The sequence below is a fragment of the Neovison vison genome, chromosome 3 (assembly GCF_020171115.1).
Source record: "Neovison vison isolate M4711 chromosome 3, ASM_NN_V1, whole genome shotgun sequence".
In the NCBI taxonomy this organism is placed as follows: domain Eukaryota; kingdom Metazoa; phylum Chordata; class Mammalia; order Carnivora; family Mustelidae; genus Neogale; species Neogale vison.
In genome coordinates this window covers 17,081,395-17,108,019 of record NC_058093.1, presented here as the reverse complement: position 1 = coordinate 17,108,019, position 26,625 = coordinate 17,081,395, and the positions used below count along the sequence as shown (strand labels likewise).

Genomic DNA, 26,625 nt, shown 5'->3' with positions numbered 1-26,625 from the left:
TCATTAGCCACGTAGCATAGGTGACACATCGGTGGTTACGAGCCTCGTTTTAGTTATATTATACCTGTGCAAATTACTGAAGCTGGTTTTGACTGCGAATTCATGTGCAGGTGTCAAAAAAAAAAAAAAGCAACACAACCCACAAACATTGACTGTAATTAGAAACAGAAATGTACTGATTGACGAAAGAACTTAGAACCAAACACGCGCATAAACAATTTGAGTCTCAGCAAACTTGGCATTTTGTAATCCTGTTAGCAATTCAGTTTTTAATCCAAGTAAGTACTTAAAATACAAGCATATCTTGACTCTGCAATTTCTGAGGCTGGATTCCAAGAGAATGACAATTTATCCTCCTAGAAGACCTTTCAGGCTGAAAGGAATCAGGAGAGCTTTCCAAAAACTAATGTATAAAATCTGCTAAGTCACATCCATTCCGTGATTCCTTCACTGATTGTCAATCCATTGAACAATCCTATGTTGGGGACCTACCATGTGCTAAGCTCTGGGAATGCAGTTCTTTAAGTTCAGTCTTGATGTTGAAAAGCTATAGACCCATTAGGCGAATATAGCAGTCACCCCCAGAGTTTAGTTTTGATTTTAGGATGTTCCCCTCAAAAACTCCCTGAGCAATTTTCCTTTGAGTTAAGGAACTAAAGGTGACTGGCAAATAGTGGAAAGAGGGACGACACCTTCACCTAGTAACTTACCTTGGTGTGGAAACCAGTGCCACAGGCAGCTTGTTAGAAATGTCAGTTTTAGGGGCTCTGTCTCAGACCTACCAAATCAGGAAATCTGTGGTTCAACAAGCCTTCCAGGTGATTCTGCAAGCTCAAGTTTGAGAACCATTATCTTGGATGCTTAAAGTTGATCGTTAACTGCAGAAGCATACATGTATCAGACTAATAAGGCATCGTCTAGCCCTGAGAATGAGAGATGGGTGGGAAATGGGTTAGGTCTCCGGGAGGGAGGACACATGCCCCTGAATAAGCTGAGAGTGATGGGTGCCCTCAGATGTGGTGAAGAAAATGGGAACCTTTTCTATATTGTGATCTGCGCTAGGGCAAACCTCTTGGTCCAAGGAAGGAAAGGTACCATGCAGACTGATTAACTCATCCAATTACTGAACCTCTTTGTTCTCTACCTGGTGTCAGTAAGAGAACCTTCTTTCACTTCTTCACAATGCCAAGCTCCTTTGCACATCAGGATTTTCTTCCCCTGCTGCTCTTTTGTCTGAAATGCCTTTCATCCCCCTTTCACCACCAAACTGCTCTTAACTACTCACTCTCCTTGTCTCAACTTAAATGTCATTTTCTCAGTTAATCCTTCCTTGATCCTCACAATGTCAAATATGTTTATAGCACACCGTGTCTCTCCTCAGTAGTATTTATAATTAAGGAGTGATTATAATTAAGAATTTAATATTTCTCTCTTCCAGTAGATCTTAAGTTCCATGACAATAAGGACTTTGCCCAAATCTTACGCAATAAATATTTGTTGAATGAAAGGGAATTTTTTCCTTTATTTTAAGAAACTGTTTATTTTCTGTTAATATTTCCATTTTGTTTGCCTTTGTGTAAGAGCCGTTTAAGACCACTCAGTGGTTGTTCCTACCCATTCAGTGGCCGGAGCAGTGGGAGCTGCGGACCAGTCTTCAGCGGCCGGTTGAGGGCTCCAGTCCTCGGGAGGGAACTGCTGACTAGGCACGGAGGGCCCCTGCTCACCTTCAGACCAGTCTGCGGCCTCAGGCGGAGTAGCAGTGAATCTAGGAGCTGGAACAGTCCATTCACCCTGAAATTCTTCCTTGGTCATTGTCGTTTCAGCAGTGGCCTGCTTATCCTTTTCAACATCTTCAGGATCTCTGTAGAAGTAGAGACCAGGCACAGACTCCCACGGGTGTTCATGGGAAAGGGTGCCACGCATGTGCAGAACTTCCCAGGCCCATCTACCACATCAGATGCACTGAGTGAGCTCCCTTGTTGCAAGGGATGGCGATGTCCGTATAGCGCAGGGGAGAGTCCGTGTGACATAGAGTGGTGGTAGGCAGGTTGACATTAGATGCCTCTGAGAGAGGCTGGTGATCAGCCCTGGGATCAGTAGCCACTAGAAGTCCCGGCTTCCAGAAGGCTGCCTGGATCTGGTTAGTGAAGTTTCCAGCTATAGGAGTGGTTCCAGCAGCAGCAGCAAACTTAAGCACAGCTCAGTGGCTAGTGTTCTTGGATGATACGACCCTGACATCAACTGACTTTTCAATGGCAACAATGGCACGAACTGCCAGCAGAAGCTTCTCCCGGGTTCTCTTCGGATTTATAATGAAGATACCATCACTTTTCCTTTTGTAGATGTTCTGTTGCATTTGGAAGTCGAGGTTGGTGCAACCTAAGTGGGTTCCTGCTACAAAGAATTTAAGGTCATCCTCCTCCTACATTTGTAGGCCATTAAGGGCTCTGGATATTGTGAAAGATTCCTTTTAAGTTACAATGGGAATGAAAAACATCACCAGAGAGACCGCTCCCCAAGTAGCACAGAAAGGCTGAATGGGGATTTATTAAACAGTAAGTTTTATGGAACTCACATGAGTTTTAAAGAACCATGTTTCCTAAGTCCTGACCTGGGAGCTAAATTGATTCAGGACACCTCGGTGGTTTCTGAAATCCCCTTTTCTTATATTTTTGGATATTTCCATTCCCTACTTCCTCCCCTAACTGACCTAATGAAAGAGAGGGCATCTTAATCAATAGTGGTAGAAAAATAAGAAAAAAATGACTAAAATTTGTTTGAGCACTCAAAATGAGGCTACTGTGCTATAGGCTAGACAGGCATTAACACTTCAAGTGCCCCCAAATCTTATGAGACATGGAATCATTTCCCCCTGGAGGTAAAGAGAGGCTCAAAGATGTAACACACTATGGCTAAGGACCACTGAGTGGTAGAATTAATATATACACCTAGGATTTATACCCAACTTCAAATTCTATGCTTTGAAAACACGAGGAGAAAGATAATAGTCTCAACAGAAGTAATAAACAGACGTTAAATACTGCTCAAGAGGCAATACAATATATGTAAAATGTCTTAATACTGAGCAATATTAGGTGTTCAATAAATACTATTATGTGCTACCATCACCATCATCATCACTGCCATCATCCTTAGTCTTGAAAATCCTCCTAAAAACTATATTTCTAGAGCCTAAAACTCACATCTGAATAGACTCTGGACCTACCTTATTTGATATAGGTAAGTTTGGAGAAATTCTCTCACAGAAAAAGATTTTTTAAAAAGCCCCAAAAGGAAATTTATGAACTGAGCCTCTTCAAAACTGCATGTACTGAAATTTACCAGTGAAGTCTATTGCTTTACATTCCTTGTTTTCCAGTGGATTAGTTTTGAGTCTCAGAAATCACATACGCTTCTGAAATTTGTTTTCCAGACTTGAAACTGGAATTAAGCACAAACAAGGCTTTTGTTACTATAATGTCTCAAATTTCTAAGACACTTAGATTTAGTTCTGCTTCGTTTTCTTGGCATTTTTAAGGTGCTTGCCCGCTTTTACCAACACTGGCCTCACTGCCAGAAGAATGAGGCAGGAGCAAAGGTGCAGCAGGGAGAAGCTATGGCAGGAGTGGAGAGCCACCCGATTAGCTCTTTAGAACACTGAGGTATAAATTGCAGGAGGAAACAAAACCTGTCCTCCTCCTTGCTAAACGTGACCACCAGATCAGTGAGGATGGCTTACAGGGTCTCTGAGTGAGAGTGTGGTAGGGAGAGAGAACCTCTGGAAATCCGACTGAGGTAAAGGTTCATGAGACCGATGCTCAAGAGCATAGCGTCAGGGACTGTTGTTCTGTGGGGCATCAACGAGAAGACAAAGATGACAAAACTGAATGCTAATGACCAATCTCTTCTACACCTTCTCCAAAATTGGTATATATTTAAATTCGAATCTAAAATCAATTACAAGGGCCCACTATGTACCAAGCCTTCTACAAGTAGCTTTCATTTATATTAGTTCCTTTAGCCCATTAACAACAAAGTCTTTTGACTCTAAATTTACGTTATCATAACATTAACACTTAGCATTAAAAATGGGTTAAGGGAGTTCCATTTTTGGTAATGTTCGAAGACATGGCCGCATTCTCACTTTCATGAAAAGAACAGGAATAGTTGGACAGATATGAGAAAAAAATAAAACAAAACAAAAGTCTGCTTGGAGGCTTTGGAGAACTAAAGAAGCCAGAACTTGAGGGACTAGGAATGATTCTGAAGACTAGATAAGCACATTGAATTGAGCCTATATTCTGTGGCACTTTTTTCTGCAAGTCTTTTGCTAATTCATAAATGGCACAGGATCAGATGCTTTAAAAAAAAAAAAAAAAGAGCAGAGCCTAAAGGCTAAGACGTGGAGACTGAGAAGAAATTTTGACATTCGCACAGGATTGGCAAGATAGAAAGTAGAGTTCATGGTCTGCTAAGAAAGAAGGGTCTGAGTAAACAACTTAGGTTTACAGTTAGGAACAGAAAGGTTATATTCCAGGAGTGAGGGTAAATTACTAATAAACTATCTGTCACAACAATTAAAACCCAACTTCTAGTCATCTACCTCAAAGCTTAGAATAAATCAATATGACCCTAATCTGCTTGTCAGAAAGCGAAGTAAATCCTCTCTGGAAAAAGATAACATCAGCCTGAGATTATTTGTACAATTTTCAAGCACTATCTCTAGCATTCAATCAATACATACCAGGAGATAGGACCAAAGGACTGAAAACAAAGTGAAAAATCAAACATGTAAATAGACTCAAGGCTAATCCAGATATTTACATTATTAGACATGGTTCTCAAAATAACTATATTTAATATGCTCAAGAAAAAAAGATGACAAAAGGGAAAATTTAATCATAGAAGTATAACCTCAGAGTAAATCAAATGGATACATTAAAACTAAAAATCACCATAACTAAAATTAAGAGCTCAATAAGTGGGTTTAATAGAAGACTGGACACAGCTGAAGGCAATATTAGTACACTGGAAGACAAAGAATAATGTTTTTCTGAAAATAAATAAATTGAAAAAAAAAGAAAAAAAGTCATTTAAAAAAAAATAACCAAACTGAATCACAGGTTAAATTTAAAAAAAAAAAAAAAAAAAAAAAAAAAGCACAGAACAGAGAGCAAGAAACATGCACCTGTATAAAAAGATCTAATATTTTTGCATTATTAGAGTACCAAAAGGAAAGAAAGTAAATGGGATAGAAATAATATTTGAGGAGATATTGGCTGAGAATTTTCCAAAATTGATGAAAAATGGATTTAAGAAGCTCTACAAAACCTTACCCAGTTTAAACACAGCAACACACACACACACACGTACACACATAGGCACCTTGTACTGAAACTGCTGAAAACCAAAGACAGAAAGATTTTAAAGCAATTGAAGACAAAAAGATGCACTATATTCAAAGGAATAATTGACAACAGACTGGTGAAAACACTAAATGCCAGAAAACAATAGAATGATATTTTCAAAATGTTAAAAGAAGAAAAAGTTCTGATAACTATATACCCAGAAAAAATATCCTAAAAAAATAGAGATAAAATTTTTAAAATTTTTAAAGAAACACAAATTGAGAGGATTTGTTATATTACAAGAAATACTAGGGAAACTAAAAAGGGCAAAAGGAATATTCCATATAGAAGCAAAGATACTTAGAAAGAAAGAACTATAGAAACAGTTAAAATAAACAAATAGTGGGGCGCCTGGTTGACTCAGTAGGTTAAGTGTCTGACTCTTGATTTCAGCTCAGGTTATGATTTCAGTGTTATGAGACTGAGCCCTGTGTTGGACTCCACACTCAACTTGACTCAGCTCATGATTCTTTCCCTCTTCCTCCCCTTCTACCTTTCCCTCTGTTCACTCACAAATAAATAAATAAACAAACACATAAATATATAAATACATAAAATCTTAAAAAACCCTAAATAGTTACCATATAAAACATATAAATTTACATATGTATAAATATATGTATATTTAAAATACATGAAAATACAGTATAAAAAGTAGAGGGATTAAACTAAGTTAGACTATTCCAAGTTCTATGCTTGTTTAAGAAATGATAAAAGTACTAATTTATTTTTAAATACAATAAATCAGGAATATATATTATAATCTTTTGAGTAATAAATGTAGCTAAAAGGAGAATAGAAGAACACATAACAAACTCACAGAGGTAAAAAAAAATGAATCATACAAAATTCTTGATTAATACACTTTAGAAAGAAGAAAGGACAGAAAAACAAACAGAGTGGGTGGAAAAGTAGAAAATGGAGAATAAGTTAGGGATTTAAATCAAATTATATCTGCAGTATCATTAAATGTAAACAAACTAAATACTACAATTAAAATACAGATTGTCTGGCTGAATATCAAAACAAAACCAAACCTAATTATGTATCTTTTACAAAAGACACACTTTAAATATAAGGATCCAGAAATATTGAAAGTAAAGAGATGAAAAATATACATTAAGCAAAAATTAAGCAAAAGAAAGATGGTATAGCTATAGCAATATCAGATAGAGTAGACTTTGAAGCAGTAGTCACTCCTAGCAATAAAGTAAGATGTGTCATGATGATAAAAGGGTCAATCCCAATACATGACATTCCTAAATTTTTGTGAACCTAATAACAAGCTTTAAAATATATAAAGTCAAAATTAACAAGATTAAAATGAGAAATTAATAAATCCACAATCAAAAGCTATTTTAACTTTAACCAAAATGGGATAAAACTATAAATCAATAACAGAAAGATAATAGGGAAGTCTCCCATCATTTGGAAATGAAACAACACACTTCTAAGTAGTCCATGGGTCAAAGAAGATTCAAGGAAAATTAAAAATCAAACAAACGTTGAACTGAAAGAAATGCAAGCACAACATACCAAAATATATAGGATACAGCTAAAGCAGAGCTGGAGGGAAATTTAGCATTAAATGCTTCCATTAGAAAAAAAACAAATCTCCAGCCTGATCACATTCTCTTCTCTCTCTCTCTCTTTTTTTTTCTTTCTCTAACCAACTTACCTTATTTAAGAAGAAAGGGAGAGAGGGGCAGAAGGTATATTGGAGTGAATTACAGTACAGAATTTCCCTCATATCACAAAGGGAATAAGGATCAAAATCAAGGAGACATAAAAATTTAAAAGAAAAATCAAGGAGGCATAGAGAACCCACCTCAAAATGAATAAGAACAGGACCACACCCCATCATCTAAGAGCAAAACTTACAAGTCTCAGTGACAGAAAATCTTGAAACAGCTCAGGACAAGACGTCTGTAACATACAATGGTAGAAATATTAGATTGGCAGCAAACTTGTCCACAGAGACCTGGCAGGCCAGAAAGAACTGGCATGATATATTCAGAGCACTAAATGAGAAAAATATGCTGCCAAGAATACTATATCCAGCTAGGGTGTCATTGACAATAGGAGAGATAAAATGCTTCCAGGACAAACAGAAACTAAAAGGATTTGCAATCACCAAACCAGCCCTATGAGAAATCGTGAAAGAGGTCCTATAAGCAAAGAGAGAGCCCCAAAATAACACAGACCAGAAAGGAATAGAGACAGTAATAGTCACTATAGACAGTAATAGTCACCTTATAGGCAATATGATGGCACTAAATTCATATCTTTCAATAGTTACCTTGAATGCAAATGGGCTAAATGCCCCCAATCAAAAGACACAGGGTACCAGAATGGATAAAAAAAAAAAAAAAGACCCATCAATATGCTGTCTACAAGAAACTCATTTTAGACCCAAAGACACCTCCAGAGTTAAAGTGAGGGGGTGGAAAACAATTTACCATGCTAATGGACATCCAAAGACAGCTGGGGTGGCAATCCTTACATCAGATAAATTAGATTTTAAACCAAAGACTATAATAAGAGATGAGGAAGGACACTATATCATACTCAAAGTGTCTGTCCAACAAGATCTAACAATTTTAAATATCTATGCCCCTAACATGAGAACAGCCAACTATATAAACCAATTAATAACAAATCAAAGAAACACATCAACAGTAATACAATAATAACAGGATACTGTAACACCCTCCTCACTGAAATGGACAGATCATCCAAGCAAAAGATCAACAAGAAATAAAGGCTTTAAGTAACTCACTAGACCAGATGGATATCACGGATATACTCACAACATTCCATCCCAAAGAAACAGAATACACATTTTTCTCTACTGCACATGGAACATTCTCCAGAATAGATCATATCCTGGGTCACAAATCAGGTCTCAACTGTTACCAAAAGATTGGAATCATTCCCTGCATATTTTCAGGCCACAATGCTCTGAAGCTAGAACTCAATCACAAGAGGAAAGTTGGAAAGAACTCAAAACATGGAGGCTCAGGAGCATCCTACTAAAGAATGAATGGGTCAACCAGGAAATTAAAGAAGAATTGAAAAAATTAATGGAAACAAATGAAAATGAAAACACAACTGTTCAAAATCTGTGGGGCACAGCAACGGCAGTCCTGAGAGGAAAGTGTATAGTGATACAAGCCTTTCTCAAGAAACAAGAAAGGTCTCAAGTACACAACCTAATCCTACACCTAAAGGAGCTGGAGACAGAACAGCAAAGGAAGCCTAAACCCAGCAGGAGAAGAGAAATCATAAAGATCAGAGCAGAAATCAATGAAATAGAAGCCAAAAAACAGTAGAACAAATCAACGAAACTAGGAGCTGGTTCTTTGAAAGAATTCACAAGATTGATAACCCCCTGGCCAGACTTATCAAAAAGAAAAGAGAAAGGACCCAAATAAATAAAATCATGAATGAAAGAGGAGGATCACAACCAACACCAAATGAGTACAGATAATTATAAGAACATATTATGAGCAACTATATGCCAGCAAATTTGACAATTGGGAAGAGATGGATGTATTTCTAGAGACATACAAACTACCACAACTGAACCAAGAAGAAACAGAAAACCTGAACAGACCCATAGTCAGTAAGGAGATTGAAGCAGTCATCAAAAATCTACCCAAAAACATAAACCCAGGGCCAGATGGCTTCCCAGGGAAATTCTATCAAACATTTAAAGAAGAATTAACACCTATTCTCCTGAAACTGTTCCAAGAAATAGGAATGGAAGAAAAACTTCCAAATTCATTTTATGAGGCCAGAATTCCCTTGATCTTAAAACCAAAGACCCCATCAAAAAGTAGAATTACAGACCAATATCCTTGATGAAGACAGATGTGAAAATTCTCACCAAAATACTAGCCAATAGGATCCAATAGTACATTAAAAGGATTATTCACCACGACCAAGTGGGATTTATTCCAGGGCTGCAAGTTGGTTCTACATCCACAAATCAATCAATGTGATACAATACATTAATAAAAGAAAGAACAAGAACCATTTGATACTCTCAATAGATGCTAAAAAAGCATTTGACAACGTACAGCTTCCTTTCTTGATCAAAACTCTTCAAAGTGTATGGATAGAGGGTACCTACCTCAATATCATCAAAGCCATCTCTGAAAAACCCACAGAGAATATCATTCTCAATGGGGAAAAACCAAGACCTTTTCTGCTAAGGTCAGGAGCATGGCAGGGATGGCCACTATCACCACTGCTATTCAACATATTAGTAGACGTCCTAGCCTCAGCAATCAGACACAGAAAGAAATAAAAGGCATCTAAATCAGCAAAGAAGAAGTCAAACTATCACTCTTCGCAGATGAGATGATACTTTATGTGGAAAACCCAAAAGACTCCACTCCAAATCTGCTAGAACTTGTACAGGAATTCAGTAAAGTGTCAGGATATAAAATCAATGCACAAAAATCAGTTGCATTTCTATACACCAAGACAGAAGAAAGAGAAATTAAGGAGTCTATCCCATTTACAATTGCACCCAAAACCATAAGATACCTAGGAATAAACCTAACCAAAGAGGCAAAGAATCTGTACTCAGAAAACTATAAAGTACTCATGAAAGAAGTTGAGGAAGACACAAAGAAGTGGAAAAATGTTCCATGCTCATGGATTGGAAGAACAAATATTGTGAAAATATCTATGCTTCCTAAAGTGATCTACCCACTTAATGCAATCCCTATTAAAATACCAGCAAGGTTTTTCAAAGAAATGGAACAAATAATCCTAAAATTTATATGGAACCAGAAAAGACCCCAAATAGCCAGAGGAATGTTGAAAAAAGAAAGCCAAAGTTGGTGGCATCACAATTCCAGACTTCAACCTCTATTTCAAAGCTGTCATCATCCAGACAGTATGGTACTGGCACAAAAACAGACATATAGACAATGGAACAGAATAGAGAGCCCAGAAATGGACCCTCAGCTTTGTCAATACCAAACGTACAATACCAATTGTCAACTAATCTTTGACAAAACAGGAAAGCATGTCCAATGGAAAAAAGACAGTCTTGTCAACAAATGGTGTTGGGAAAATCGGATAGCCCCATGCAGAAGAATGAAACGAGACCATTTCCTTATACCACCCACAAAAAAAGACTCCAAATGGATGAAAGACCTCAATGTGAGAAAGGAATGCATCAAAATCCTTGAGGAGAACACAGGCAGCAACCTCTTTGATCTCAGCTGCAACAACTTCTTCCTAGAAACATCGCCAAAGGCAAGGGAAGCAAGGGCAAAAATGAACTATTGGGACTTCATCAAGATTAAAAGCTTCTGCACAGCAAGGAAACAGTCAACAAAAGCAAAGCCAACTGACAGAATGGGAGAAGATATTTTCATAAAGGGCTAGTGTCCACAATCTGTAAAGAACTTATCAAACTCAACACCCAAAGAACAAATAATCTAATCAAGAAATGGGCAGAGGACATAAACAGACATTTGTACAAAAAAGACAACCAGGTAGCCAACAGACACATGACAAAGTGTTCAACATCACTCAGCATCAGGGAAATATCAGCTCACACCAGTCAGAATGGCTAAAATGAACAAGTAAGGAAATGATAGATGTTGGTGAGGATGCAGAGAAAGGGGAGCCCTCCTACACTGTTGGTGGGAATGCAAGCTGGTGTAGCCACTCTGGAAAACAGCATGGAGGTTCCTCAAAAAGTTGGAAATAGAGCTACCAGCAATCACACTACTGGGTATTTACCCTAGAGATACAAATGTAGTGATCCGAAGGGGCATGTGCACCCGAATGTTTATAGCAGCAATGTCCACAATAGCCAAACTACGGAAAGAACCTAGATGTCCATCAACAGATGAATGGATAAAGAGGATGTGGTGTATATATATATATATATATATATATATATATATATATATATATATATATATAATGGAATACTATGCAGCCATCAAAAGAAATGAAATCTTGCCATTTGCAATGATGTGGATGGAACTAGAAGGTATTATGCTGAGTGAAATAAGTCAATCAGAGAAAGAAAATTATCATATGATCTCTCTGATATGAGGAATTTGAGAGGCGGGAGGGTGGTTGGGGGATAGTGAAGGAAAAAAATGAAACAAGATGGGATCGGGAGGGAGACAAACCATAGGAGATACTTAATCTCACAAAAGAAACTGAGGGTTGCTGGGGGTAGGGGGTAGGGAAAGTGTGGTTGGGATATGGACTTTGGGGAGGGTATGTGATATGGCGAGTGCTGTGAAATGTGTAAGCCTGAGGATTCTCAAACCTTGTATCCCAGGACAAATAATACATTATATGTTAATAAAAATAATTAAATTTAACAAAAGAAAAAAAAGGAGAAAAAGCAAACAAAGAAACCAACAAAGCAAGCAGAAGAAAGGAAACAATAAAGAACAAAAACCAGTAAAATTGGAAATGAAAACAATAAAGAAAATTAATAAAACAAAATAACTTGGTATTTGAAAAGATCAATAAAATTGACAAAGCTCCAACAAGACAGACAAAGTAAGAGAAAAGAAATAAATTACAAATATCAGGAATGAAACAGGATATTACAAGAGACTCTGCAGTTCAGTGAGAGAACATCCTATCAAGAGAACAATAAGGAAATGCTATGAATAATTCCACACATAAATTTGATAACTTAAAGGGACCAACTCCTAGAAAAGTGAAAGCTACCATAATTCATAAAATATGAGATAATTGGAATAGTTTTCTAATTATTAAGGACATCGAATTTCTAAGGAAAAACCTCCCAAAGAAGAACTCTTTAAGCCAAGATGGTTTCTCTGGAGAATTCTACCAAATGTTTAAAGAAGTAACACCAGTTATATACAATTTCTTCCAGAAAAAGAAGAAATAACACTTCCCTTCCTATTCAATGAAGCCAGTGAGCCCTGGTACTAAACCCAATGAGAGTACAAAATAAAACAAAATGAAACTACTGACCAATATCTCTCATAAATGTAGGTGTAAAAATTCTTATCAAATATTAGCAAATGAAATTAAGTAATAACTGAAAAGAATTATATACCATGACCAATTATATACCATGACCAAATAGGTTTTATTCCAGGCTGGTTCAATGGCTGAAAAGCCATAAATGTAATTCAACATGTTTCGGGTAGAAAAAAACAACCACATGATCATATGAGTTGAAGCAGAAAAATCATTTAATAAGACTCAATATCCATTTATGATAAAAACCCTCAGAAAACTAGAAATTAGGACAATTTTCCCAATTTGATAAATACATCTACAGAAAAACATATGGCCAACATCATACTCAATGGGATAAAGACCACATACTTTTCTCTTAAGATTGAGAACAAGTCAAGAATATTTGCTCTCACCATTGCCATTCAACATACTACTGGAAATTCTAGCCAGTGCAATAAAGTAAGAAAAGGAAATAAAAGGCCTGACAGATAGAAAAAAAAGAAACAAAGCTATGTTCACACAAAAACCTGTAGATGATTATTTATAGCAGCTCTATTTGTAATGTCCCCAAACTGGAAACAACTAAACTGTCCCTCAATAGGTAAATAATAGCCACCATACCATGGAATATTACTCAGCAATAAATAGGAATGAACGTACAATACCTACAATAGCTTGGGTGGATCTTGAGGTCATCATGCTGTGTGAAAAAAGCCAATCTCAAAGATCAGACATAGTTCCCCATTTATTTGATTCCATTTAGGTAGTATTCTAGAAATGACAGGATTATAGAGATGTAAAACAGATGAGTGATTGCTAGGGTTTGGGGATGGGGGGGAGAAAGGTGTATAACTATAAAGGTATAGCATGAGGAATACCTTTGTGGTGATGAAATAGTTCTGTATCTTGATTGTAGCACTGGCCACATGTGTGATAAAATTGGCACAGAACTACACATATCTTGTATCAATGACAAATTATTGGTTTTCATGTAGTAACTATTGGAGAAAACTTGGTGAAGAGTACAAGGATTTCTCTGCACTATATTTGCAACTTTGAGACTTTATAAAAAGTTCAAAATAAAGAGTTAAAAAAATAATTGTAGCTATATAAAATATGACTATATATAGTAACTATAAGGATACGGTTATGAAAAAAGGAAATAAAAATCCATGAAGTCACATATTGGCAGGAAATGGTCCACCAGATTAAAAAAAAAAATCTACTAAGTTGAGAAAGTCCTTTTAGAATTTTCCACCTAACTTCAATTCATTCCTAGGTGATGAATGGTAAACTTAACAGTAGAATGATATAAATACCTAGGTACTAGCATATATAATAGTAACTTAAATGATGTTTATTAACTGATAGATGTTATTTTTTGTACATATATGTATACAGTATACAATATACAATTAAATTCTTCTAATGGTCTTACATAGGCACTATGCTTATGCTCAATTTAGAGGTGAGGAAACTAAGCCAGAGAGGAAATAGGAAATCAGTAGAGAAAGTGGCACAAGAATATCCAGCCAGGCTTTGCTCTAAGGACGGGTATGGCTCAGGCCCAGGACACCTACTGACCTTGATATAGAAAATCCATTGCATTTGCAATGTAGAGAATATTCCTCCTGGCTTTGTGCTCAGAGACCTTGGCAATTTAGAAAGTGAGGAGCTGAGTAATGGCCAAGTTTGAGGAACTCTAGAATGCTTGCTCAGGATTAATTAAAAGTCTGTGTAAAATTATGTCTCTTGAATTCTATTTCTGGATGGGTTCATATCAATCCTCAGTCGGCTCTCCAGAGGGGAGGGTATTCCTGAGCATATAAATATTAAAACATCTCTTTAAGATGTTGGATATTTATAAGTACTAACGTCAAACTACTTTTACTGTCCTTTCTCATCCCACGGATTATTTATTGTTTGAAAAGATAAACATAGGAAAGCAGTTGACCTAACAATGGCCTATTCCTGATTACACATTGCATTAAATACAGAAATCATAAAGAGGGCACTTTGGAATCTCTGGGTCTTTAACATTGGCAAAGACTGTGTAATGAAAAGGTATGTGGCTTAGCCTAATAGATTAATGCAAACCACAGGTCACAAGAGGCCTGGAGTAAGTGTGGTTGATCAACACAAATCTAGCACTACTACAGAGAAGTAGGTCAAAGTCCAAGGATTCTGCTATGTCCTTGTACTCATAGGCTTGAGTAGAGTGCTTTGCAAACGATAGACATTTAATATTCTTTTAATGGAATGAATGAAAGAATGAATGAATGAGGGACAATAGGATGTCTGGCAGGTAAGGAGCAACATGCATGATTTTTGCACATGCTTAGTGGCTTCTATCATTTTTTATTGTAATGATCTTTTCTACCTTGTTTCCTTAAAAAAATATGGATTGAGCTCACTATACTGTTTTCAAGATGTACTTATAGGTCATAACCTGCAGTTTGAAAAAAAACCTTTCATAGGTAGAAGGTCATGCATGGCTTTTGGAGTCATATCTGGGTGGGAAACCTGGCTCTGATCACTTAGTACTTGTGGCACCATTGGTAAGTTTCTTAATTTTTCTCAGCTTCCAGATCCTCATAGATTATCTACATTTGTCACCCTGGAAGCTGACAACTTAGATACGAGTCTAGCATAATCCCAAGAATAGGGCTCTCAAAAGATGGAAAAGAAAAAAAAATTAACGAGAACATGGAGTTTTAATAGATATTTACTCTACAGGATTTCTGTTACGTTTCTGCAGCACAAATCTGAATATGTCATCCCCATTTCAAGGATTCGCTGTTGCTCTTGAACTAGACACTAATTGTTTTATCTCAGATGATATGGCTTTTAAGAGAATGGCTTATGTTGACTTTCACTTCTTGCCTCCAGCTGGCCTAATTTATGTACTACACTCCAGATATTCTGATATATGCAGTTCCTACCATAAATGCACCATGTTTTCTCTTTGGGTCTTTTGTCTGCTCAATTAATTTCTGCTTGCTCTTTAGGTCAGAATATAGATTCCTTTAGAGAGCCTTGTTTGACCACCCAGATCTACATTCAGTGTCTCCATCAGGAGCTCCTATAGCATCTTTGGCTGACCCTTTTTATAGCATGCCACCATTAATATTCCAAAGTATCAGCTGCATCCCTCAGGAGGACAGAATTCTCTTTGTGTTATTTATATGTCTCAAGAAATTCTGCACACTCCCTCCCACCTCCTCTTGGTAAACTGGATAATTTAGATAAATATACCTTAAGGATCAGGTCATTTATTTGAAAAACAGTCCAGTCAGTTCTTAAATGACAGCTTTAGGAAATCAGAGCAACCCTTTGGCAAGCATTCCTCAAACTACCAGCAAGGCTGAAGATGGCAAGAGGGTGGAGGTCTTACAGATGGATGGTCACTAAGTACCAACCCTCCTTGTCTAGCTCATGTATAATAGAAGAGAAGGTTATCTACATTTGTCACTCCTGGAAGCTGACAACTTAGGCAGACACAAGTCTAGCATAATCCCAAGAGTAGGGCTCTCAGAAGATGGAAAAGAAAAAAATTAATGAGAACATCAAGTTTTAAAGAGTGGGGATGGAGGAAAGTAGAGTTAATGGTATATCAGTTATTATTAGCACTTATCTGGTCATAGAGATTGTTTCATTAAGAGATTTCTCATTATTGTTTAAAAGTCACTTAAAAATTGATGGCAATATGTTCTAAGAAAAAAAAAAAAAGGATTGCTTTGTTCAACGGATGAATTTTAACTCTCTATGGAAATGGCATTTATTACTGGGATTCCCAAACCGAAATGAGATCACTTTGGCTCTGTTTATAGAAACTAAAAACACATCTCCAAGTCATCTACTGTAGTCCCTGTTCAACTCCCTCCACACAGCCTTGCAAAGCTGTGAGTCAGACGTGAGAGCAGAAAGCCTTTAAACTGAAGTAAAAATAAAAGGAAAAATCACTAGAGACTGGGGACACGTACCAACAGAGGAATGAACTGTGCATGACAGAGTCGTGCCTTGGTGAGGTGCCAAATCTCTGAAACCAAGAAACTAGACATCAATTATCCTGCATTGCCAAAATAGCACAAGGTATTTTCACACCCAGCTGTTCACACCTGGCTAGGAAGCTTTACTGTTAACACTTTTTCTATTCTTCATCACCCTTATCTTCGAATTTTCCAAAACATACTTTTCAGTGGTCATGAAAACTAAGACTGTAAGCCCTCCACCTGCTTTATTTAAGTGATATTAAAAAATACTCAGACTGAAATATTTCTGTCTCAGCTATAAAAGAGGGTCTATATAATAAGGATAGCCTCCCACAGGAAGTTAATAATATATTTGAACAGAGTGCTATGTAGCATTAATCTATAACTTTTGCATTATTAATGGAAGTGAAAAAAAAGAAGACAAGCCATCTAGAGGTAATCTGTTTGTGGTGGATACCATGGGATGGCTTCCTACAAGCTACCTGCAACTCCTTTCTCCCTTGTCTTTGTTTACTGAAGATGAAATACTATTTCTCAAAACTCTCTTGCACTTAGAAGAGACTTTTAAATATAGTTTTTGCCAGTGAGAAGTTGTTGTGGTGTTCTGTTTTCAACGGGATGGACTTGACAGGCATAGTCCATTAGCTCTTTGTCCCTTTCTCCTTGGAAAGTGGACACAAAGGCTAGAGTTGCAACAGGTTTCTTGGAATCATGATGTAACATGAAAAAACAGTCTAACTATTGGGGAAAGCAGAGGAGAAAAGTGAAAAGAGGTCACTTAATGAGGCCCAAACCACAGAAATTCTTTAAAGGGTGAGACAAATATATCAGTTGGGATTTTGGTTGTTTACAGCCAAACAGGGTATGATTCGACACACTATTGTCAATGACAGCTCTTCTGGGACACCCAGAAGTTGGGCTATTTCATCCAATGGACTGTGCATAAGCTCAAGCCCGAACAAATGGAGATTCAAAGGACAGGAAGACAGCGTTAGTTCTGATGACAAGCTGAGGGACATCTAATGGGGTAGGAATGGTTTTTAACAAGCAATTGACAGAGTAGGTAAATGCGTAAAAACTGTGCTCTTCATAAGTGACTCTTAATCTCACAAAACAAACTGAGGGTTGCTGGGGAGAGGGGGGTTGGGAGAAGGGGGGTGGGGTTATGGACATTGGGGAGGGTATGTGCTTTGGTGAGTGCTGTGAAGTGTGTAAACCTGGCGATTCACAGACCTGTACCCCTGGGGATAAAAATATATGTGTATAAAAAATAAAAAATTAAATAATAATAATATAATAATACCTGGAAAAAAAAAACTGTGCTCTTCACATATGCAGATGATATGACTGATATAAAAGAATCTGAACTGTTTTCCAGGTTTCGTGCCTTTTAAAACCCCATTTTCTTTTCTGTTTCTATTTTCTAACTCTTATGATTGAAATACACCAGCAAGAGTTTAGGCTGGAATTAGGAATTAACCATCAACTATGTGACCGAGAAACAGAATCTAACAGGTTCCCAAACCCATGATTTTAAGGGTCAGCAGCTAAATATAATCAATAGCCTTCCTAAATAGTTGTATTTAGTTCAATAACTTTCTAAATATGTATACCAATAATATATAATATTGGCCAATAATACATAGTCTAATGACATTCTTAAATAGCTGTAGTCAATATTTATTGAAACAGGCACTGGGATTTCATTTATTCTACAAATAATCCATAGGGTATACTCTTGTCCCCATTTTACAGTGAGGAAACTGAGGCTTGGAAAAATTAGTATATTTGAGCCAACTACCTAGAAAGACTAATCCAGGCTCAGGTCTTTCCCAAATTAAATGCATATGTGATTTCATAATTTTTATATTATGTCTTTTATATACCTCTATTCTAATGGAACACATTATATTATAATTATTTGTTTATGAGGTAGTTTTCACTGTTATACTGAATTCCTTGAGGGTAAGGATGGTTTCCAAACTTCTTTGTATGATCTGTGGAATACAACACAATGGGAGTTTCATACAAACATTGGTGAATGCCTGCTGGGAATCAAGGATTCTTAACAGGGATACCAAGGAGCTCTGTGCTGTTGGCCACCTTAATTTCACAACTGTAGTATGTAAGCCAGTAAGTATTTGATAAGCAGATATTAAGTGCCTGATATTATACTGGACCCCAGGAAGTATTATTTTGCTTAATTAAGTCTAAATGGACACATTATTTGGGAATATCTAGAAGAGAAGAAGGATGCAGTATTCATCAAGACAACTAATTCCCTTTCTTTTTAAGGTTACTAGATTGGTAAATCAAAGGTTTCTCACAAACGCAGTGCACCTTAATATCACTAAAATATTTGACAAAGTCTTCCACAATGTTCACAGATGAACTGGAGAATGTACACTCAATAACAGTAGGCTGCATTAATAGTTAACTGAACATCCATCTCAAAGAGTGTTGATTAATGGAGGTCTTGAGTGATGAGTTGCAGGGATTATACTTGACATTGATCAACGATCTTATCAATGACATGGATGAGTCCATAATGATTAAATATGAGGATGGTATAAACCTAGGAAGGATAGCTAATATATTAGAGGACAAAAATCAACAACTTAAAATATCTTGGTTGGCTAAAACAATAGGATAAACCTAACAAGCAAATATTTAACTCAGGTAAAGAGAATATCCTACGTTTAAAGAAATAATTGTAAAAATATAGGATTCTGCACAATATTTTTGGGAATATTTGGCTTGATAGCAACTCAAAATAGAGCTCTTCGTTAAAAAGTGCACACCATAAATGACACCTGATAGAAAAATTAAGGCAGCATTAATAACAAATTAAGATCAAAAGATGTAAGAGTCTCTTTGATTTTCTATGCCTTTTTTCTCATACTATATCTGAAATATGTTATCCAGTTCTCCATGCCATGCAACAGAAGACAATCATAAACTCAACAGACTGGAGCATATTCAGAATATGGCTACCAAGAAGGCTACATACATGGTTGTAATTTAAATGACTAGGATTGCTAGAGGAGTTTATACTACATAAATGATTATAATTCTCAAGGCTATGTGCTTGTTTGCTTCATCCTTGTAAGGTCAGGTCTAAACAGAGAGCCTGCCATATATTTGGAGTTCAGTAAACATTTGTTGAGGAAGGTGGTCAGAGCAATCACCTCCAACAGCTGAAGGAAGGGCTACGAATGAGGCTTAGATTCTGTGTCCAGGTTGGTCAACCCAGGAGCTATAGTAAATGTTACATGGACAAAGCATTTGCGTGGCTACAACATGAGCACCCCATATCAATTAGAGTAATCTGATAGTAAAAAGGGATGTCTCATAAATTCTTGTCACTGTAGGTATGCCAACATGGGTTAAATGACATCCTGTGAAGGATTTTGTGGAGAAGATGCCTATGGATGGGATGTAAGACTTGACCCCTTAACATCCCATTCAATTCTAAGATTCTGTCAAATGATTCATTCATTCATTCATTCATTCCAAAAATATTTATTGAGTACAGACTGCTCTAGGAAATGAGGAGATAATGGTGAACAAAAGTATGCAAGGTCCTTATCCCTGTGGAGCCTGAAGTGGAGACCAGTGGTCTCTAAAGTGGGCTGTGAGCACATCTGAAGGGAGAAAGAAAATAGAACTATTATTCACAGCTTAAGAAGTCTCATTCTTTTATTAACTTCTATATTTTACAATATGATCTATAGTGTATATAATATCATTAGTAAGGTAATTAAGTGTATGTCACTTAGAATCAAAGGTATATATGTGAAAAGCCTTTTTATGGTAAGGGTGTGTGATCAAACGTATCTAGCAACCTCTCATAAAGAATGTCAAGTAATCATGTGAGTGAGTGCAAAACTGCAGCCATGTTAAGTACCACACACACCTTCTACTCCTCCAAGTTGGGACCTTTCTAAGCTCATTTAAACATAAAGCCTTCATGTTCGCATGCTGTGGGAGCCCTTTAATTGCTGGTGTTGTGGTGACAAACGAGCACATTCTACCCTTAGGAGCTGTCAGGACTTAACCCCTGCTATATCTGAATCCTAGAAGAACCAGCACCACAAGAATCCAGTCTTAATGGTTCCATCATGGTGATAGGGATTGTTTTTAGCCACCATCATTTACAGACAAATACTTTATAAGACAGGTTTTTCTTAGAAAGACTGACGATTCAGGCCCAAGCCTTGAGAAGCAGGCAGGTAAGAGGCAGAAGTTAGTTGCCCTTATTAGGAAGCTACTGTGGGCCACACATGACATGTCTTATGACATAGAGATATATAACAGATAGAGATTTGTTTTACAGATTATATTTAAACAGTATAACATGTAAAGCTGTTAGGATAATCCTCCTTTAGCAAGTAAGGAGGTGAGGATAAATTGCCATTTAATGGTAGGCTGAAGTCCAGGATTTTGTGTCACATTAGTGAGCCCTCCCTTACCCCACTCCTGGCCCACATCTCAGGATAAAGCCCAAACTCCCCATCAAGGCCTTCCAAAGCTGTATCATCTGCCTTTTGCCCAGCTCTTGGAGCCTCCCATTTTAATCTCTTGCCATTTACTCTCTCACTCAGGTTTCTGTTTTACTGAACTTCTTGTAGTTCCTCTAACTCACCATGCTTTCTCTCACCCCATGCCATTCTCTTTTCCTCCCATCCCCAGGTCCAGCTGCACCAGGCACCACATGCTGCCCATACGGAGCAGTTTTCAGGCTGTGTTCTCATCACACCTTTGTAGCCCCCAGTGGACTCTAAGCTCTAGAGAGAGAGAGGGTACCCATCTTCCTCCTTGCTTTCCAGTGAACTCTGCGCTGAACTCATGTCCTGATGCTCAGTACATTCAGTAAATATTTACTGATTCTTACACATGAAGATGAAAAATGGCATCTCAGAAAAGTCAACTTACCGAAAGTCATGCAGTAATATCTGGAAGAGGACTGAACCCAGGTCAGCCTCATTCCAGAGTCCGAGATTTAACCTGCTGTTTGTATGTTGGGAGCCAAACGGATGCCAATCCACCCATCTGGGTACTAGTTCCCTAAACTAGGAAATGGGAGTGTGGGTCTTTAAAATGGGGTAGTATAAGGAAACAAAGATTGTATAACATAAAAGGGATGTACGATAAAGGCACTATTCGATGCTATGTGATGTTGGGAAGGTCACTCAAATTTCTCTGGGCCACAGTTTCTGTAATAATATGAGAAGGCTTTCTGGATGGTCTCTGAATTCCCTTGTTAACTCTGAACACAGTTGACCCTTGAACAACACTGGCTTGAGTTGCACAGATCCACTTACCCACAGACTTTTTTTTTAAATAAATATAGCCCAGTATTATACATGTATTTTCTCTTCTTTATGGTTGTCTTAATTTTTATTCCTGAAGCTTCCTTTATCATAAGAATATAGTATATAATATATATAAAATACAAAATAAGTCTTAATTGACTGTTAATGTTATTGGTAAGGCTTCTTGGTCAACAGCAGGCTATTAGTAGTTAGGTTTTTAGGGAATCAAAAGTTATATGCAGATTTTTGACATGTGGGTTGGGAGGGGGATGGTCAGTGCTCCTAACCCTTGTATTGTTCAAGGGTCAACTGTACTATTGTGTAAGGTACTTCAAAGTTGCAACTTTTTCCATCCTATAACAACAATGCTATCTTTATTGCCAAGCTTGCTAAAGTTCTTATCACTTTACCAATTCTCTTCACATTGCAATTTCCCTCTGCTCCTATCTAGCTACAGCAATTTTTCTTTCTAAATTAATTGAAGAGCTCTTAGCGGTTATATCTTAAATCCTCTTTTTAGTTCCCTTTCCACTGACCTCCCTGAAGTATTTGAAAGCCTCACCTCTGTGCTCTCTGCTACACATCTTTCTCTCAGTTTTAAGCTAAAACTCTTGGCTACTTCTTATTCTTTTCCTTCATCCAATGCCACTCTCTTATTCCAGACCCTTCCCATCTTTCAATATTGTAATCATACTTAATTTGTCTTATAGTGTAACCATCTTCCTCTTTGTCTGCCTTCAAACTGGCAGAGCTGTTTTTCCCAAATACAAAACTATCAGCTCATTCCCTAATTATGACACTTTGATGGCTCCCAGTGTCCATGGGATTAGCCAATATATACATAAACACTGATTGTACCCATCTTATATTCATCTCTGGAGCCCAGCGTAGATACCATGATTTGAGCCAAACTTCAGAAGCCTTCTTGGCCCTGATTTCCAGACAGCTACTATCAATCAAAGTATGTGGACATAAGATGGAATCTCTTCATTCATAATATAACTTTAACCTACTTTCCAGATACATTTCCTATCCTTGTCACTTTCTTTCCCCTTCCACGCTCCATTTCCTGGATGCTTCAGAGCTTTCCCAACATGCCATGCTCTTCCAGCCCACTTCACCCTTATATATGCTAAGTATTCTGTAAGGAAAACATTTTTTTTCTGCCAGATCTGGTCAATATTTACTAATCCCTCTAGAGCCAGTCCAAATGTTGCTTCCTTTTGAAGATCCTTCCCAACCAGCACAGTTAGAAAAGCTTCTTTTTCTTCTGTTTACATTATATTGCAATGATCTGTTTCCTTATGTGTTGAAGCCCCTTCTAACTAGAATACAACTTTCTCTGGACTGGGGCCACTTTCTAATCAACTTTGGATCTTCCCTAGAACTTACTACAGTAGCTAGAACACAGTAGATGTCAAATGAGTGTTTGCTGAGTGAAAGGCCGAAGAGATGACAAAATGAATGACATGCCTCTAATTGTACATAAGGCAGGTTTGGTACTCATGGTTCCTGCTTATATGCACTGTGTGAGGTATGCCCACAGCAACACTCCTCTTAGACTCACCTGGTTCCCAGGCATGCCAGAAAAGTTGAGAATTTCACGATAAAGGACAGTAATAATAAAAATAATGATGATCGAGTGCTTATTGTATGCCAAGACAAAAACTGCTCATTTTATGACTTAAAGAACAAGGGGCTGAATGCTCTTCAAATATAATGAAAGAGAAGAACAGAATAAAGATAATTCTGGAATAAAGAGTCATGCACTTTGATCTATTATCCAAAAATGTGACAAGTGACTAAAAATCCACCGAAGACAGAGCTTTAGATCATTTATTAATACAATGGGGTCAGAGTCAAAGGAAAGACTACCACTTATCTATCTGTCTAGACTGGGAAGTAAATAACTTTTTTTTTTTTAATCTCATTATATACTGGCTACAGTTAACATTATCCTAAGAAATTTCTATACTAGGCAAATCTACATGGGTGAAAATTAACTTAGGATAGAGTTTCCTCACCTTCCAAAGAATAACTATAGGATCTGGAAAAACAAAATAAGGGTTAGGTGATAAAAATTTGAAAAGTGATAGTGCTGAATATTGTATGCTCCTTTTAGAGGCTTACCAGTGCATGTTAGCATACTGGGGATATGAAGACTACAGTAAGAAAACCTGCTCCGTGGGGCATAACCCAGAATTCTCCATATGCATTTGGCCAGTGAACTTTTTTTTATAGAATGCCTGTGTTTATGTCCATGGAATTAGTACAGGGAAATACTGGCTTTGGAGGTTCCTAGAGACAGTCCCTCTCTGCTGGGATTCCAGCAGTGGGCCCGTACAAAGGGGACTGCTATGAAGACCTGTCTGATTTAGGGAAAATAAGATTGGCTTTGGTCTGGGCCAGAAGATACTCATGAGTGCTATTGTCATTTCCATGATAAAAAGTCAACCCAAGATGAAGGCTTAGAAGAAAAGGCCAACTCTTAATCAGTCGTTTGAATTAACAGTTTAGTTATTGGGGCTGTCTCACACAGTCATAGGAATTTATATTTTCATTTTATCCCAAAGAAAAACTTGACCATCTTTCTTTAATACTATCAACCTGGAAGCTTGACAGTAAGGATTAAAAATTGCTCCTTCCTTCCCACTTGGTTATTGGAAAGGCTCTGAAAGGTAATCAGTCTTGTGAAGCTACACTTTACAGTCTGCATAAAAATGCCATGATTTCCCTTCCTCTCCCCAACCTAATTGAAAGTGCATAATATCACCCAGCTGGGGAAATGTAAACGGTAAACATACGCAATATATCATGCTATCGCACAAAAGCTGGTTACTAATAGGAACTGGGTAGTTGTCAGGACCAAAAGAAATCTGGAAAACAAGTCTTTTTTTCCATCTAGAATGAGAGCTCTTTGTGCCTGCCACCCCTCCCCCTCAACTCCTCCCTTCAGAATTCAAGCTACGGCCAGATTAAGCCAAGGTCAGTCAACTCATTCCTTGCGTGTGTAATTCCAGGGGTCACCTAACAAGGTATATTGACTAAAACGCTCTTATATCAGCCTTTCAAGAGATGAGGCATTTTATTTGTGGCAGGAGGTGGGGTTGAAATTATTTTGTTCCCTACCTACTTCGATTGTACTGACAGATGGTCTTATTATCTTTTTCCTTAGCTGCTAAGCCTAAAGATCCTTGGCCTTGTCACCTCTTATCTTTCTCTACTTCATCAAACTCCTATTGCCAAGATTATCTCTTTTTCTACCTCTGATCATCCATGAACATCTATACAGGATCACATTTTCCTTGAGCGCAAAATCCCAACCTTGCTGTTCAAGGTCCTCCGCACCTCTACACTCTCTCTAATTCCAACTCCATTTTACCTACAAAGAAGCCACCAGTCTCTGACTCCTCACGCCCAGTGTCATGGCATTTTCTCGAATAAGTCTTTCACAGTAGGACTCGTAGGAGAAAGGACAATATTCCTTCAAAGTTTTCATCATTAGTCCTTTGCCACAATATCCTTTCAAAAACTGTTCTCTGTTGCACCATGACCTCAGTGACGACCGTTCATTCATGCCAACTTATGACTGGCTATTTCGTTTTATTTTTGATGGCTAATACGTTACTGGTGGGTCAAAGCCTAGCTCTTACCAAGAGGACTATCTCATTTCAGTTTTAATAGATGTAAGGATATATTTTTATCGGCTTTAGCAGGAGACATGACTTGAAACTTACTGAATTAAAACCATATTTGTCTTTTAATAAGCTATATTACCTTTCAGCTGGCACCAGTGGGTGATACGGTTTGTTGACCTTGGCATAGAGACCCTCTAAGTGGTCTTTCTCTGGAGACAGCGGACGGCTCTCCCGGTGGTAACCCAGTGGTCCAGCCCGAGGCGGAGATGGTGACCTGTAGACACTTGATGCACACGGTTCCCGGAAATGGTTCACTCTGGCATAGTTGGGGTCCATTTCATCATCGTCCATATCATGCAGCGATCCAGTTGTACCAGCAACAGAATCAAGAAGACCTCTTGCCTGCTTTTCCCTTAGCTCCTGGTGTTTTGCTACAATCCTGAAAAAAATATAGAACAGGGAGCAGAGACATATGTGAAATTTATGTGGAAATACAGTGACAGGCTCTCCTGAATCTATGTTGATTTCTCCTGGTCAGTCACTTAGTTGTTACTCTCCTGCTAACCCAATATCCATGCGGTTAATTTTATATCTCTGATCTTTATTTGTCTTGACTTTTATAGCAATGGAATAGGTATTTTGACACTTTGCCCACCAATGACTGTGCTGACTGCAGAGTCAGAGGCTGATTTTCATTAATGTTCTCTTCTTACAAAGGGATATGCCCCATGGGAACAGTACATCGGTGGTGTGATAATAAGGAAGTCTTCCTTGGGAGAGGGATGTATGTTAAAGAGCCCATCAGAATCACATACTTTGGCTATGATTTCCCTATTTGGTACCCTAGAGTTCTAGTGAATTCTTTTAAAGGAAAGAGCTTGCAAAAATTGATTTAAATATGAAAAAGAAATACAGAGGCTTTCTGGTCACTGAAAGCAGTGGGATCCGAGGTAATTTATGAGCGACTCTAAGTTTTTTGGTTACACAAATGGGGATCATTGTGTCTCATTATATAGGGGCTGGGGACAGAGTAAAATAGTGAAGAAATTAATAGGCTCCTGACAGAGATGAATTGGCACATATAAGTGAATTAAACATTACTGGCAGAACTCCACAGCGCACGAGCCTTAAGTGATATTACAAAATGCTACTGCTAATCAGTGTACTGTGTAGACTGCTGGGAATGGGAGCAGCAAAATGCACCTAGGTGGATTCCAAATCCATCTGAATTTTAAGAATTTGACATTTAATCTGGAAAGTGTTAGATCAGCTCTCCTAAATTCTCAGT

At 37.6% G+C, this 26,625-nt stretch overlaps 1 protein-coding gene and 1 pseudogene across 4 annotated transcripts in view; both read right to left on the bottom strand.

Annotated features, from left to right (window-relative positions):
- Positions 1-26,625, bottom strand: part of PARD3B (par-3 family cell polarity regulator beta) — a 1,037,391-nt gene that overhangs the window by 135,944 nt on the left and 874,822 nt on the right. For all 4 annotated transcript variants that reach the window (XM_044241394.1, XM_044241395.1, XM_044241397.1 and 1 more), the window contains one exon: positions 25,477-25,776. In XM_044241394.1, the coding sequence (XP_044097329.1) occupies positions 25,477-25,776 (300 nt within the window). The remainder of the gene's footprint in view (positions 1-25,476; positions 25,777-26,625) is intronic.
- On the bottom strand, positions 1,584-25,276 carry LOC122902069 (annotated as a pseudogene).